The sequence below is a fragment of the Ricinus communis genome, chromosome 7, assembly GCF_019578655.1.
Source record: "Ricinus communis isolate WT05 ecotype wild-type chromosome 7, ASM1957865v1, whole genome shotgun sequence".
Lineage (NCBI taxonomy): Eukaryota > Viridiplantae > Streptophyta > Magnoliopsida > Malpighiales > Euphorbiaceae > Ricinus > Ricinus communis.
In genome coordinates this window covers 29,016,052-29,031,758 of record NC_063262.1, presented here as the reverse complement: position 1 = coordinate 29,031,758, position 15,707 = coordinate 29,016,052, and the positions used below count along the sequence as shown (strand labels likewise).

General features: G+C 35.1%; 1 protein-coding gene across 1 annotated transcript; it reads right to left on the bottom strand.

Moving 5' to 3' along the window:
• Nucleotides 1-1,197: 1,197 nt before the first annotated feature.
• On the bottom strand, nt 1,198-12,390 carry LOC8274246. The gene is given in 11 exon segments (XM_025156624.2): nt 1,198-1,985; nt 2,096-3,073; nt 3,188-3,463; nt 3,558-4,659; nt 4,752-5,319; nt 6,445-6,598; nt 6,795-7,418; nt 7,523-8,482; nt 8,593-8,891; nt 8,894-10,062; nt 11,574-12,390. Coding segments are annotated over 11 exon segments (7,230 nt in total). The 5' UTR covers nt 12,050-12,390; the 3' UTR covers nt 1,198-1,361.
• Nucleotides 12,391-15,707: the final 3,317 nt, after the last annotated feature.

Genomic DNA, 15,707 nt, shown 5'->3' with positions numbered 1-15,707 from the left:
CTGATTTTGAATTTGATTCATTATAATTCTAATATGTTCGACATCGACTCGTAATTAGCTCGATACTATATATAAACGAGCTGAACTCGAACTTGATATCTATATAAATGAGTTTAGTCCGATTTCAAAGTCGTTAAGTAAACTTAATTTTATCAAATATGTAACTATAAATTTTGTAATTATAAATAAATTATAAACAAAATCAAAATATGCATATAAATTTAAAAATTTAAATAATTAAATAATTTCTTGATAAAAATAAAAGCTATAATTTTTAGATATCTTTAAGTATTTACATAATATATGATTGTTTATTTAACACTACAACTATATAATTTTTTAATAAAATAATATAATTTAGATTAATTTAAATTAATAATATTATACACCAAAACTACATTATTTTCATACATAGTTTTTATTTTGTTAGTATACTTAAATTAATTTATGATAAAAAAATAAATTAAAAAATATTAATAATAATTTAATGTACATAATCAAATACCAGCTTAATTAACAATATTATTAAACTATCATTTACTTAAATAACACTAAAATTATTTAATTACAGAATTTATAATTAAAACTTAATTTATTGGTATATATTGTTACTTTAATATAATCGAAGTTGAATTTTTATGATCTATTTATTTATTTTATTTTTTTAATTAGAATGTATTATTTTCTTAATTAATTATTTATTTATTAAACTAATTTATGAGCTTCTAAACGAGCTACCTCGCAAGTTCTTTAACGAACTAGTTCGTAAGCTCCTTAGCGAACCAACTCATTTTCCTTTCTATTTCTATTTCTATTTCCTTTCTTTCAATGATTAGATACACTGGCACCATCTAAAGATTGCAGACATTGACTTGTAAATATACGATCAAAAGTCACTTCAGAATTATGAACGCATGTTAAAAAAATAGAGATATAAATAAATAATTCAATAACGAAATTGAGAATTAATTCAACTAATTTGATTTGAAGTTTTGTTTCGTGTTCCATTATCGATCTCATGTTTACCCGAGTCTTCTCTTTTCTTAAATATTTTATTTTTGTATAGTCGTCACATACGTTATTAGCGACGGCTGCATTTTGTCGCAATACCTGTGATAGGATATTGGAGCATATAGCGACCAATATAAATCAAGATCATATCATTTTTAGGAAGGAACCATGTCTGTAGGCACTTGATTTTTCAAAAGTCCATGAAAAGGACCAGAGACCAATTTTATTTCAGAGCTGAAGAATGAATCAAGTGGACAAAAATGTCATTTTTACACTAACTGCTTAGTAAGAATTGAGCAAGAAACAACATCAACTCTTGATTCTTAGTGGCCCCTCTCCATGCACTATGTTTAAAGCATTTGATCCACTGTCATTTTCAGTCTCTTTGAATGGAGCTCATTACCACATTTGTCACTTCTGTTACTGTTGGGTTGCCCTCTGCTGTCATCATGGCTTCTCTTGCAATTATTAGAATTATTCTGAGGGGGAAGACCCAAATCCTCAAAACGTTGATGGCATTGGATTAGTCTACCAATATCATGATCATATATTATACGAAATCCACAAGACTTCACCTTCAATCCATTTGAGAAAAATGATGCCTTCAGGTTTCCACATGATTCCCACCAATCTACACAATTCAAAGAGCTACGCGGCATGAAATTGAACCAAAGTTGCTCCGACTTGATGTTCATGGTACCAGAAATTTGCATAGAAGGGCGACCGAGAAAAAGAAGTTGATCTGGCATGACCCATGCATGTAGATCACAGAAAAGAGTACAAGTTTCTGACAATGGAAGCTCATCATGGACTTCAAAATCAACACAAATTGCAAATCCCATCCACCTGTCAGTGAACCAATGTTGAGGCAGCTGCAATTCTATTGAAGAACCTATTCCTTGATAGTTGAACCACTCAGGTATTTCACTTCCACCTAAACACATTGATACATGAGAGCTTGGATTAAACAGTCCCTGCATTAAGGAGACAATGAGTTAGTAATATAGTGAGATGATAATTGATAAGTTCTGAGCCAAATGTCTAATGATGAAAACGAGGGAAATATAAATGAATAGGGACAGACCTGAGAGCTGTGCCTAAGCAGATAATGCAAGTAACTTGTAAGCCTTGCGAATGCTGAACAGTTTTTGCCTTGAATCTCAACCAATTGCATGCGATTTAAGAAGGTCAATGCTGAAGCTTTAGGATCATCCTTTTCCAATGGATTTGAGAAATTTTCTTGTGCAGTTAAACCCTCCATGCTTATATTTACTATAGACGATGAAAGATCAGGCAATGACTGAAGCCTCTCACAATTTGCAAAGCAAAGATTTTCCAGTTGACAATGTTTGGTTATGATCTTAGGGAGTGAAGTTCCCAAGGAAGAGCAACCATCTGTACTAAGGTATAGAATACCGGATGGAAGATTCGGCAATGACTGCAGCTTCTTGCAATGGGCAAATCGAAGATCTTCAAGTTTAGAAAGCTTGCTAATGCTTGTAGGTACACTGACAAAGTCATTTCCGCTTAGATTTAATGACTGTAAGGATGGGAAGCAGCTCAGATCATTGGGAAGTGTACCTTCTGCAAGATTGCAGTAGCTCAAGTTTAACGATCTCAGAGTGCACAGGACTGAAATAGAAGGCAGAAAATCCATCAGATTTAGTGTCTTCCTTGGCAACAACCATGAAGGAAGAAGAAAATCCCATGCTTTGGTCGATGCAAGTTGTTTTCCAGCAATTCCACCAATATCTAGCTTCTCCAAACATTTCATATCCCATAATCCCTGAGGGAAGTCTTCAAGTTTTGAGCAGCCGTGCAAATTAAGAGTCTGAAGGGACATCAAATCACATATGCTGCTTGGAATCCTGACAAGACCTTTGCAGTTCTTCAAATTCAATAAGACGAGCCTTTTCAGAACTCCAATTGACTGGTGTACCTCAAACAGTCTTGTGCAACCTTCAAGATTCAGCTTTTCAAGATTTGGGACATCTCTGAAGTCCATGGTCTTGATTAAGTTAACAGAGTAACTCAGATCAATCACCTTCAGCATCTTTAAAGGCTGTGCAGACATATACAAATTATAATTAATTAGAATGATTGAAGATCAAGGCTTGCATCAATGACTTCAACTAACAATGAGTTCAGAGTAATGAAAGTGAAAGAGTAAGCATACTTTCATTCCCTTCCATAATTGTTGGATGTTGCTGGATGGCAAATGAAGCTCCACAAGTTTATCTGGCTGGAATGTGGATGGAAGAGATCTGAAAGGATATTCCTCCCATTCAAGATATCTCAACTTGTTCGAAAGATACTCCAGGCTGCCGGAAAGGCGTACATTTCGTAGTTTGAGCAGTCTGAGTTTCCTCATCTTCATGAAAGCTTTGGCACTCAAATGTTTATCTTCTTGTTCACAGGAATCTAGCACAATGCCTTCAACCTGTTCTGTTCCCTGAAAATTCAACAGCAATGATGCAGAATTAGGAGAAAGAAGAAAGCTTGTAGACATTCATGCAAGTATTATTTATTTGTAAAGGTTCTCTTACCGTATCATTTGATAGGACATGACTGACATCCTTGTAAAGCCACAATCTACTTCTCCTTCCAGGTTCTTCATAGCATGATCTCCGGACAATATCTCGACCCATTTCTTGAAGTAAATCATGCATCCATATTCTATCGTTTGTGATTGTTATAAGAGATTTACTGAGGAGAACTCTTATTCCGATTTCTGCATAGAATCCACAACTTTCTAGTACTTTGACCACATAATGTTTATCCTCCCCTTTGAAGAAACAAGCAATGTCTAAGAACACTTTCTTCTCTATTTCCTGTAATCCTTCAAAACTTATATAAAGCTTATCCAAGATTCTTTTGTTTGGAATTTCCTTCAGTCTATCTAATGCACTTTGCCACTCATTTATAGATCTTCCGTATAAACATGAGCCAAGAACATCAAGAGCTAATGGAAGACCATTAGCATAATTCACAAAGTGATTAGATAGCTCCACATAATCATCCGCAGGATAATCATTCTTAAAGGCTTTCAAACTAAAGAGACGAAGGGCTTCATCATGATTTAATCCTCCAACCCTGTAAATTCTTTCTACTCCATGACATAACAATAAGTGTTCATCTCTAGTTGTTATGATTATCCTACTTCCATTGCCAAACCAGTCACTCATCCCAGCTAATGATTTTAACTGCTCCAAATGATTTACATCATCAAGAATGATTAGAACCTTTTTATGACTTAACCTATTTTTAATCTCATTCCTTCCAGCATGAATATCCCAAACCGTTATCTTTCTTTCCATAAGGGTTTCAGAAAGAAGTTGTTCTTGTAAAGATAAACTGTTTTTCTCCTCTACTTCTCTAACATTTGCAAGAAAGCAACTTCCTTCAAATTCACTAGACAGCTCTGCATAGACGGCTCTAGCAATGGTTGTTTTCCCTATACCGCCCATCCCACAAATTCCCACGAACCGAACATCATCTGACTCTCTTTTGCCTAAATATTTCATCATTTCATTCAGTCGTGAATTCATTCCTACAAAATTTTTTGATGCGCTTGAGAATCTATGACTTGATTTTCTCAATTTCTTCAGTACCTCTTCAACAATTTCTTCAATAAGCTCCGACTCATGCCTGCGAAGTTACAAGCAGTTTTAGTACATTTAATATCGAATAGTCATGCAATAAAAGAGGAAAAGGAGAGATGCTCTAAATAAAATTGTTACCTGTTCTGTGTATCCCATCCACTGAGATTGGCCATTCCTGTTGCAGCAGCTCTCCACTGCTGCACCTTGCCAATGTTATTTTTGAAGAGTTTTTCATACTTGGCAAATGACTCTCCAAATCTCCCTGTCTGTTTTCTCACCTCAGCTGGGTCCACACTGTAAAAAACTGGCAAGACATTTTGTCCTTTAGTTTTCATGCATTCAAAAATCTCCACAAGCTCATCCAAGCACCTTGTTGAAGAAGCAGAGTTTCTTGAGAAAATGACTATTGAAATGCTTGAATCTTGTATTGCCTTAAAGATTTCTTGATCAGAAAGGGTTCCTCTACTCTCAAGTTCCTGATCATCCTTGAAAGTAATCACTCCTTTCTGACACAAGGCAGCATAAAGATGGCTAGTGAAATTCTTGCCAGTATCTTCCCCTTGAAAGCTGAGGAAGACGTCATTTTTCCATGGAAGAGCAATAGCAGACATTGTAGGAAGAGAATAATAATATACAAGTAATACTAAGAAGAAGAAAGTATTAATGAGACAGAAAAAAAACCTAGCAAAAGGAATTAATGTTGTATCTTTTCAAGGTTTTGTACAAGGCCATTAAATGCGTAGTACTTGAAGATATATATAGAGAGAAACCGCTTTCAAGATTCAACTTGACGCGTATCCTGACAGCTAGTTGAGAGTGTTCTTTGGTGTGAAGTGTGGCCTTGGCAAGACTAATTTGAAGGGAGATTTAGTCTAGTGCATCAGGTTGGACTAGTACAACATCAAAAATACTTGTTTTCAATCTATAATTTCCTACGTTAACCGCCCTACAAAAACATGTTTTCAAAACTATGTAAGCGGTCATCACATCCCAAGGATAAAGGATTTGGTTCAATTCCCACTAAACTTACACTTTCTCTTTCTGGACAGCTGAAAGAGTCATCAAATATGAATTAGAATATTCAAAACCGAGTATTCAAATCAAAGCACAAAGTCATTCGTTCATATGTATGCGTCTCTGTTTTTCAGATTTACTTTTCTATAACTAGTCAATGCTAAATTTGACCCTTGCAAATACAACAATCATAAGAAAGAATTATGTACAAGTTGGTTATCAAATTCACTCGTTTTGGTTAGAGTCCAATTCCTATTTCCTGTTCAGCATTCAACACCAGTCTCATAAAACACATTATGTTCTTTTTCTCCTTCACAATAAATTCCTTATACAAAATTAACAAGTCAATCAATGAATTAGACCTATTTCATTGCCATATATACACGTAACTCCTCGCTTTAGTCCGTTCTTTTTCTTCTTTTGGCTCGGGTCGTTAATAATGTCCCAGAGCATAAGAACTTTTGATTTTCTGCCTTAATCTTTAATAAAATGGCTCGCACGATGCCATAGACAAAGAAGGAATTTGGTGGAAATTCAGAAGCAGACGGTTAAGGAAGATGGGACTTCTTTGTTTTCGTTGACCCACTGGAGAGTAGGAATCAAATTTTGGAACCATTAGACTGGCGATGAGGATAAGATGAGAATTTATCCGCCACCATCGATACTGTCAAAATAAACGAGGGTAAATTACACTGAGAGTCCCTTAAATTTGGGCATAGTATCATAAAAGTTCCTAAATTTTAATTTATATCACTAAACCTTTGGACTTGAATTGGGGTATCATCACCATTATCATAATAATAATAATATAGATCACATTCAGAATTCAGCACCATTATTGCTATAGCCTCTTTATGACCCTTTATACTATTAACCAAAGCCATCAACAATACCAACAAGACAATGAATTCTGTCTTGAATGCAACATAGCTATGTGTTCCAGAGCCAATAGCATCAGCCCTTTTCAGGAACTAAAACAAAAACAACTACATTTCAAATGCCAGAGAACAATGAACAACTAGTCTAACATGAACTCTGTGAATAGTGTAACATCTCTAGAAAAAGTGTCCTTTTAGATTGTGAAAGAAGACTGGAAGGAACAAGTAGTGTAAAATGAATTCTGCAAATAGAGACTCGCTCCTTGAAGGCTTTGGCACATCAGTTTTAGCTCTCAGGATCTCTGGTCATTCTCATTCTCTTGTAAGACAATTTATTTACCAGGTTGCGACTTTCACCAGGTTCCACTCCACTTCCAAAACAAAAATCGTCATGGTTTCTCTTGCCTCTATCAACATTAACAATATTGGGGAGACCCAAATTCTGAAAAGGCCTGCTGCACAAAATTAATTCATCGATATCCCGACTAAATATTGCACGGAACCCACAGTGCTTCACCCTCAATCGATCAGAAGAAAATGTCACCTTAAGGTGATTACATGCTTCCCACATATCTAAACAAGTTAGAGAGCTACGTGGCATGTAGTTGAACCAAAGTTGATCGGATGTAATGTTGCTCGAATCCTTAGAGATGTGCACTATAGAGCTACCTAGAAACAAATCCTGATCCTCTGCAATGCATGCGTGCAAATCGCAAAGGATTGCACTTGTATCTGTTTGAGACTCTTGAGATTCAAAGACTATACTAATTGCAAATCCCATCCACTTGTTAGTCCACCAAAATGGAGGCAACTGCAGTTTTAATGAAGATCCTACTGACTGATAGTTGAACCAACCAGGAATTTCATTTCCAGCTAAACAAATGGAGATCTGAGAGCTTGGATTAAAGAGTCCCTGAAACAAAATCATTATTTGTGATATTTACGTTTCTGTAGAGAACTAAAGATAAATGTTGGAACAACTAAAATTTCATTTGCAAGTGACGAGGAGAGGCAGACCTGAGAGCTGTGCCTTAGAAGGTAGTGCAGATAACTTGTCAGCCTTCTAAATGCACTAGTGTCTTCACTTTGAACCTCAATCAACTTCAAGCAATTAACAAATGTCAATGATGAAGAATTTGATGTCTGAGTTTCTTGTGAAGTTAAACCATCCACACTTAGATGTAAAATACTTGATGAAAGATTCGGCGATAGCTGTAGCCTCTTGCAGTCCTCAACGTGGAGATTTTCAAGTTTAAATTGTCTGCTGATGTTTCTTGGTAGCAAACTTTGCAACACTGTGCAACCATCCATACTGAGATATAAAATACTTGATGGAAGATTTGGAAATGCCTGAAGCCTCTTGCAATCAGCAAATCGAAAATCTTCAAGTTTAGTAAGTCTGCTAATGCTTGAAGGAATGCTAAAAAAATCATTACCACTCAGATTGAATGTTTTCAACATTGGGAAGCAGCTTAGATCATTGGGAAGTGCTCCTTCCATTAGATTGCAGTAACTTAAATCCAATGACTTCAAGGATCGTAAGACTGATAGAGAAGGCAATGTCACAGCCAATGGATTTTGATTCTTCCATGGCAAAAACCGTGAAGGGAGAAGAAAATCCCACAGCTTAGCTAATGGAAGTTGACTTGTAGCAATTCCACCTACATTGAGCTTCTCCAGATTTGTAATATCACCCAACCTTTCTGGCAATTTCTCAAGTTTTGAGCAGCCTTGCAAATTAAGAAACTTAAGGGACTTAAGATCACATATGCTATCTGGAAGCCTTACAAGGCTTCTGCAGTCCTTCAAGTTCAATGAAACCAGCCTATTCAGAATTCCAAGGGATTGATGAACCTCAAAAAGTCTTGTGCAACCTTCAAGATTCAAGCTTTCAAGATTCGGGACATCCTTGAAGTCCATGGTCTTGAGTAAATTGACTGAGTAACTAAGATCAATGACCTTCAGCATCTTTAGAGGCTGTAAAAACATGTCAATAAAAGAAAGAAGCTCTAAAAGTTAGCATCAATAACCTAATATAATTATGAATTTCAAGTACTAATGTAAGTTAAAAGAAAAAGAAAACATACTTTGATTCCTTTCCACAATCTTTCCATGATACTACAGCGCATATGAAGCTCAGTAAGTTCATCTGGCTGGAAACTGGAAGGCAAAAATTTGAAAGGATATCTATCCCATTCCAGATATCTTAACTTATTTGAAAGATACTCAAGGCCCTGTGATAGATGCAAATTTCGAAGTTTGAGCAGCCTTAGCCTTTTCATCCCCATGAAGCCTTTAGCACTCAATTGTTCATCTTCTTGTTCACATGAATCAAGAACTATGGCTTCAATTTGTTCTGTTCCCTGAAAATTGAACATCATGATAGTGAGCATATGAAGGAATAGTAATTAGGAGCCTTAAATAGATTGAAGATCAACAAGAGTAAGTCATTTACCGTATCATTTGATAGAACATGACGTATATCCTTATAAAGCCATAATCTACTTCTTTTTCCTGGTTCTTCCTGTGATTCTCGCCGAACAATATCTCGACCCAATTCTTGAAGTAAATCATGCATCCATATTCTCTCTTTTGAAATGGTTATGAGAGATTTACTAACCAGAACACTTATGCCAAAGTCCGGATACAAGCCGCAACTATCCAATACTTCATACACATAATCTCTATCCTCTCCATTGAAAAAACAAGCAATATCAAGGAATAGTTTCTTCTCCATTTCCTCCAATCCATCAAAACTTATATTAAGCTTATCCAAAATTTCTTGATTTGGAATTTCTTTCAATCTATCCAGTGCACTTCTCCACTCACTTAGAGATTTACCAAACAAAAAGGAACCAAAAACATCAAGAGCTAATGGAAGCCCATTGCAGTAATTCACAAACTGATTGGAGAGCTCCAAAAAATCCTCTATTGGATGATCATTTCTAAAGGCTTTCAGACAAAAGAGATGAAGGGCTTCATCACGACCTAATCCTTCAACTCTGTAAATTTTATCTACTCCATGGCATTTCAATAAATGTTCATCTCTACTTGTGACAATTATCCTGCTTCCCTTCCCAAACCAATCATGCATACCAGCTAACATTTTTAATTGGTCTAATTGATTCACGTCATCAAGAATGATAAGAACTCTTTTGTGAGCAAGCCTATTGCTGATCTCAGTCATACCACCAAACGCATTGCAAATAGTTATGTTCCTATCCAGTAGAATTTCAGAAAGAAGTTGCTTTTGCAAATGAACTAAACCTCTCTTCTCCTCAACTTCTCTAACATTTGCTAAGAAGCTGCTACCTTCAAATTGAGAAGATAGTTCCTCATGGACGAATCTAGCAATAGTCGTCTTACCTATGCCGCCCATCCCACAAATCCCAATAAATTGAACGTCATCCAATTGCCCCATATCTAAACACATACTCATTTCAACCAACCGCGAATTCATTCCTACAAAATTCTTAGCTGCACTTGATTCCAAACTGGTTTTTCTCAATTTGCTTAGAACCTCTTTAACAATTTCCTGAATAAGCTCTGACTCATGCCTGCAAAGCAACAATTACTAGTATGGTCACATAACGAACGATATTTTAGAATATGCAAATAATCTTGTTCCTTTTTATGTGTTGCACAGAATCATTGATGCTCTTATAATCAAGAGTGTAGCTTTGGAAGTTAATGAAATCAACAAATATTACATCTTTAACTATTATATGATGAAACCATGTTCAGTACAATTACAATTAGCTAAGATTAACAAAAATATGTTAATTAGAGAACTGGAGTAACCTCAAATGAATATCGTATAAATTGAATGCTAAGATCAAAGGCAAAACAACGTCTATATAAACCCAAAAAGAAAAGAAGTCACAAATCCCAAGACCCGTAGGAACCCACTAACCTTACACGAGAAGATGACTTCCGATTATGGAAAAAAAGCTGTAATCTTTTCGATGGGTTTTTTTTTGTGATTGAAGGCTGGTCCTCTTCTTCTTATATATTGTTTTCTTAGTTTGATTTTTGTAGATTAGAAATTTCTTCACCATTAACTTTCTAATGAATCTTCACCCGGAGTGGTGGTGGTGGCCGTTTCCTTACAACTTCACCACAACTTCCCACTGAAGTCGTCGCCTCGTCGGTGGTGAATTGATGAATGGTCTTCTTCAGACCAAAACCAAAATAAAATTTTAAAGGTAAAAGACTATTTGTTTAAAGTGGTGGAATCTTTAATTTGATAAAACTGAGTAATAATAATCATAATCCCCCTTCCGATTTTTCCTTACGGGATGCATTTCATGACAAAAGGTAAAGAAAGTCAATTTATGTACATCACAGAGCGTTATACATTTTAGCATTAAATTGTTAATAATAATATTTAATTATTTAAAATTAATAAATATATTTTTATATAAATAAAGATTTAAAAAAAATGGAAATGATAAGAGGGCTAACTAATTGGTGCCTTGATTATAAAAAATCTATCATTATTGAGATTAATGAAACAAATTATACCTAACTAATATAGATTAAAATTTAAAATGCTCTAATAGTCTTACTTCAAGATATGCACCAGCATTGATAGCTATATCCAGAAATTTAGTAATTAAAGTTAATAATGACAAGAAATAATGTAGTCGTATATATTATGGGCAAATTGTGAGATGGATGTGACAAGATGATTGTGATGTTAAGGTGATGGTTGGCGTTTGGAATGGTAATGGTGGTTGTAGTTAGACAATTCCAGAGACTTGTCATTTGCTTCCAAAAGTACATTATCAGAACGCGTAGCAGCCATTAGCTCTTTTCTTTTTTCTTTCTCTATTTTCTTGAAATGTGTTAATATAAAATACTGAAACCATGTGTTACTTACTACACTATTTTATGATAGATAAGTCTTGGAGAAAAGTAAATTATTCCTGATAAGATTTTAACAGACTCTTAACCTGCTTTCTTTTGATATTAAGAAATAGAAAAGGTGAATCCTTGACAAATTTGTCTATCAAGAATATATATTTTATGATATCAGCAACGAAGTTAAAAAGAAAGATCATTTTACCTATCTAGTGAATCCCAGCCAGCAAGATTGGCCAATTCAGAAATGGCAGCTCTCCATCGTTGAACTTTCTGAACATCATTCTTGAAACGCAGTTCATGCTTAGCAAATGCTTTTCCAAATCCTGCAGCCTGTTTCCTCACCTCATAAGGATTCACATTACAGAAGACGGGCATTACAATCTGCCCTTTCTCTTTCCTGCATTTATGGATCTCTGCAAGTTCATCCAAGCACCAAGACGAAGAAGCATAGTCTCTTGAGAAAACGATCACTGCAATTTTCGAACCATGGATTGCTTGGAGCAGCGCTTGAGAAATGGTTTTCCCTCTCTCGAGTTCTTCATCATCTCTGAAAGTGATAACCCCTTTTTGACACAGCGCGGCATAAAGGTGGCTGGTAAAGTTCTTTCGGGTATCTTCCCCTCTGAAACTCAGGAATACGTCATATTTCCATGAATGAATAGCAGCAGAAGAAGCCATATATAGAAATCAGAATCCAATCTAATAGAGCAGCAAAAAACAGTATATAGGAAGGCGGGGAGAGTTAAGCAGAGGTATTGCATGGCTGCTGAGGCAACATTAATTACTTATATATATATGAGTGAGAGATCCTACCTAACGCGTCTGTGAAGAAAAGATCAACAGTGTAAACAAAAATACTTCCAAAGTCTCAGTTTGGACAAGCAGTGGCTTCCTTTCGAGATTCCAAGTCTTTTTTGGCTAACTAACGAATAACTTCATTTTAACATTCCGTACCTCACTCGGACTCGGACACATAAAAGCGGTATGAATTTCATGAAGACTAGCTACCATTCTACTGCTATTTTCACACTGTCATATATCAATACATTTGATCATTTATTTTGATTTAAAGTTGTTGAGAATTAGAGGTTCAAGTATCACTTAATTGATGATTATATTCATATTCGGTTACAATGCAATGCAAGATAGAATTGAATAAAATTTTAAATCTCGTGCATGTAATTGATAAAATAAACACTCAGTCAAACTAAGTTATTATAATTATCAAATTCTATTATAAATTCTGCTGCAATCAACAATGGCGTGCGTTACAGAAAAAAGAAAAAAGAATTGTATGCATATAGCGACAGAAGAAAAAAAACTATTTAGGAACATCCATTAGCTGTCACTAAAACGATCACCAATGCTATTGAAAACGTCAAGAGTTTTGTAGCTAATTTTGCTGCCATGGGCTCCTTGGTTTAACAGAAAATAAATTAAATTTATTTGTCAAGAACTGATCATTACATAATGAATATTTATGTCACAAAGTTATTTGTTTAGGTTTACTGTTCATAATCTTTAGTTGACAATCCTGACAGTCAAATTTCTTTGACCTTGCCTTTACTACTCTTGTCTTCTGTTCTTTGGTAGCAGTAGCCTTTGATTGAAATTATATATAGTATGATCAGTCATGAACAGAAGAATTTGGAGTACAAAATGGAATAGAATAGTCATGTATAAAAGGATTTGTAGTAGCAAGTCATTTTCCACAAGTAAGTATTAGCGGTAGGCTAATGACAGTGAATGAGTGCATCTTAAGTTATTAAAAAGCATCTATAAGTGGCACGTTTTTGTCACCATCAAACCATCCAATATGTAGACCATAACCGGTACTAGAGAATGGATAAACCTATCGAATCAACTTGTTTCCTTTGAATTAACCTTTTCTTTTAGTTGTAATTGGGGATCTAATTTAGCATGTGAGTTGCAATTAATGTTGTGAGTCAATTATTTAATTATTTGTCAGCAATACATATACCAAAAAGTTTATCCATCACAACCCAATAAAATCTATTAAACCAAAACATCAATGACAGAGTCAACCGGGGGAGCCTTGGGGATAAAAGTTTAGTTTTATCTTTACAATTATTTTATTTTTTTGAAGGAAGAAAACTCAAGTTCTGTAGCTTCCCTTTATAAATATCAACTTTAAGCAACTTGTAATATAAAATTACAAGTTGCTTACAAATACAAATGATGGACTATTAAACGTCAACTTTAAGGTTTTGGGTAGTTGTCAAGGTCGAGCACATTTTCGTGGCAGGGACTCTGAAAAATCCGTCTCCGGGTATAGGAAACATATATTGAATCATTCCACGTCTTTTTCATGGATTTTTATGACTAGACTTTTCTTATATATTATTCTAGTTTAATTACTTGGAGGAAAAAAAAAAAAAGTTACAAGTGTTGTTTCTTTCTTTTAACCACGCAAGTCTACAGACTAGTTATGGAGTTTATGTGTTCCACAAAAATAAAAACAACTGCATTTCAAATGCCAGAGAATAATGAAATCATAAATTTTATTCACAGCAGCCCTTGCCCAGTACTTCGTAAAGTCCAGTACATATGCACTACATTCTAGAAGAAGTGTCCTCTTGAAGGCTTTGGCCCGTGAGTTTTAGCTCTCAGGATCCTCTGTCATTCTCATTCTCTTGTAAGACAATTTATTTACCAGGTTGCGACTTTCACCAGGTTCCACTCCACTTCCAGAACAAAAATCGTCATGGTTTCTCTTGCCTCTATCAACATTAACAATATTGGGGAGACCCAAATTCTGAAAAGGCCTGCTGCACAAAACTAATTCATCGATATCCCGACTAAATATTGCACGGAACCCAGAGTACTTCACCCTCAGTTGGTCAGAAGAAAATGTCACCTTGAGGTGATTACATGCTTCCCACATATCTAAACAGGTTAAACAGCTACGTGGCATGTAGTTGATGCAAAGTTGATCAGATGTAATATTGCTCGAATCCTTACAGATTTGCAACTAGAAACAAATCCTGATCCTCTGCAATGCATGCGTGCAAATCGCAGAAGATTGTACTTGTATCTGATCGAGACTCTTGAGATTCAAAGACTATACAAAATGCAAATCCCATTCACTTGTTAGTCCACCAAAATGGAGGCAACTGCAGTTTTAATGAAGATCCTACTGACTGATAGTTGAACCAACCAGGAATTTCATTTCCAGCTAAACACGTGGAGATCTGAGAGCTTGGATTAAAGAGTCCCTGCAACAAAGTCATTATTTGTGATATTTAAGTTTCTTTAGGGAAGTAAAAGACAAATGTTGGAACAACTAAAAATATCATTTGCAAGTGGCGAGGCGAGGCAGACCTGAGAGCTGTGCCTTAGCAAGTAGTGCAGATAACTTGTCAGCCTTCTAAATGCACTAGTGTCTCCGCTTTGAACCTCAATCAACTTCAAGCAATTTAGAAATGTCATGATGAAGATTTTGATGTGTATAATTGTGACATAGTGTCATAAAAATCAGTAAAATAGAACTAATCCTTCTTTGCTTCCCAGACTTTCATGCTTTTCTATCATAAATTGGTGGCACCAAACAATTGGTAGTCAGCACGAATGATGCAGCTTTCAAAATCCTTCCTTATTTAATGACCAAAAATCTGATATGAGACTGGCTATTCAAGCTCTGTGACATCATAGATAGTTACTGAATAACTATCATTTGATGAGATACAAGAGAAAGGCACTTTTTTTATTGATGTTTTACTGGTCTACTGCTCAAATGTTTTCTGCATCTGTTGACTATACCTGCGAAAATATGGTCTGTGACTAGGTGATGGAATGCTTTCAGGAGTTACATCTGCTGCATCATCCTATCAAGGATAGAATTTATCTTTTCCCTGGCAGACACAGATATTAACCAGCTAGCTTTTCAAGCAATCTGCAAATCAATGTCATTTTGGTGTTTCAACTATGATTGTGATGTATTAATATATGATAAAATAGCATTAATTAAATAATCAAACTATTTTATAATTTTTAAGATATAAATTTATTTTCATACTTGATCATATCAAAATTATGAATTTTATAAAAAAGACAAACAGCATCAAAATGGACATTCATTATAATCAAACAAGCTAATTTGTAAAAATAATTTAACATGAACCACAAAATTTTTTAACAAACTTCAACAACTCGCTTGAGAATGATCCTTGAAGGTAAATATCTAGAAGCAACGCTATCTAAAAACAACATTTCTTGAAATATTCTCCATCACTTGCTTTATTTGGAGATGGAGATGGAGATGGAGATTGAGATTGAGAAGGCGATGAAAATAAAATCAGCAGATGAAAGAGGATAA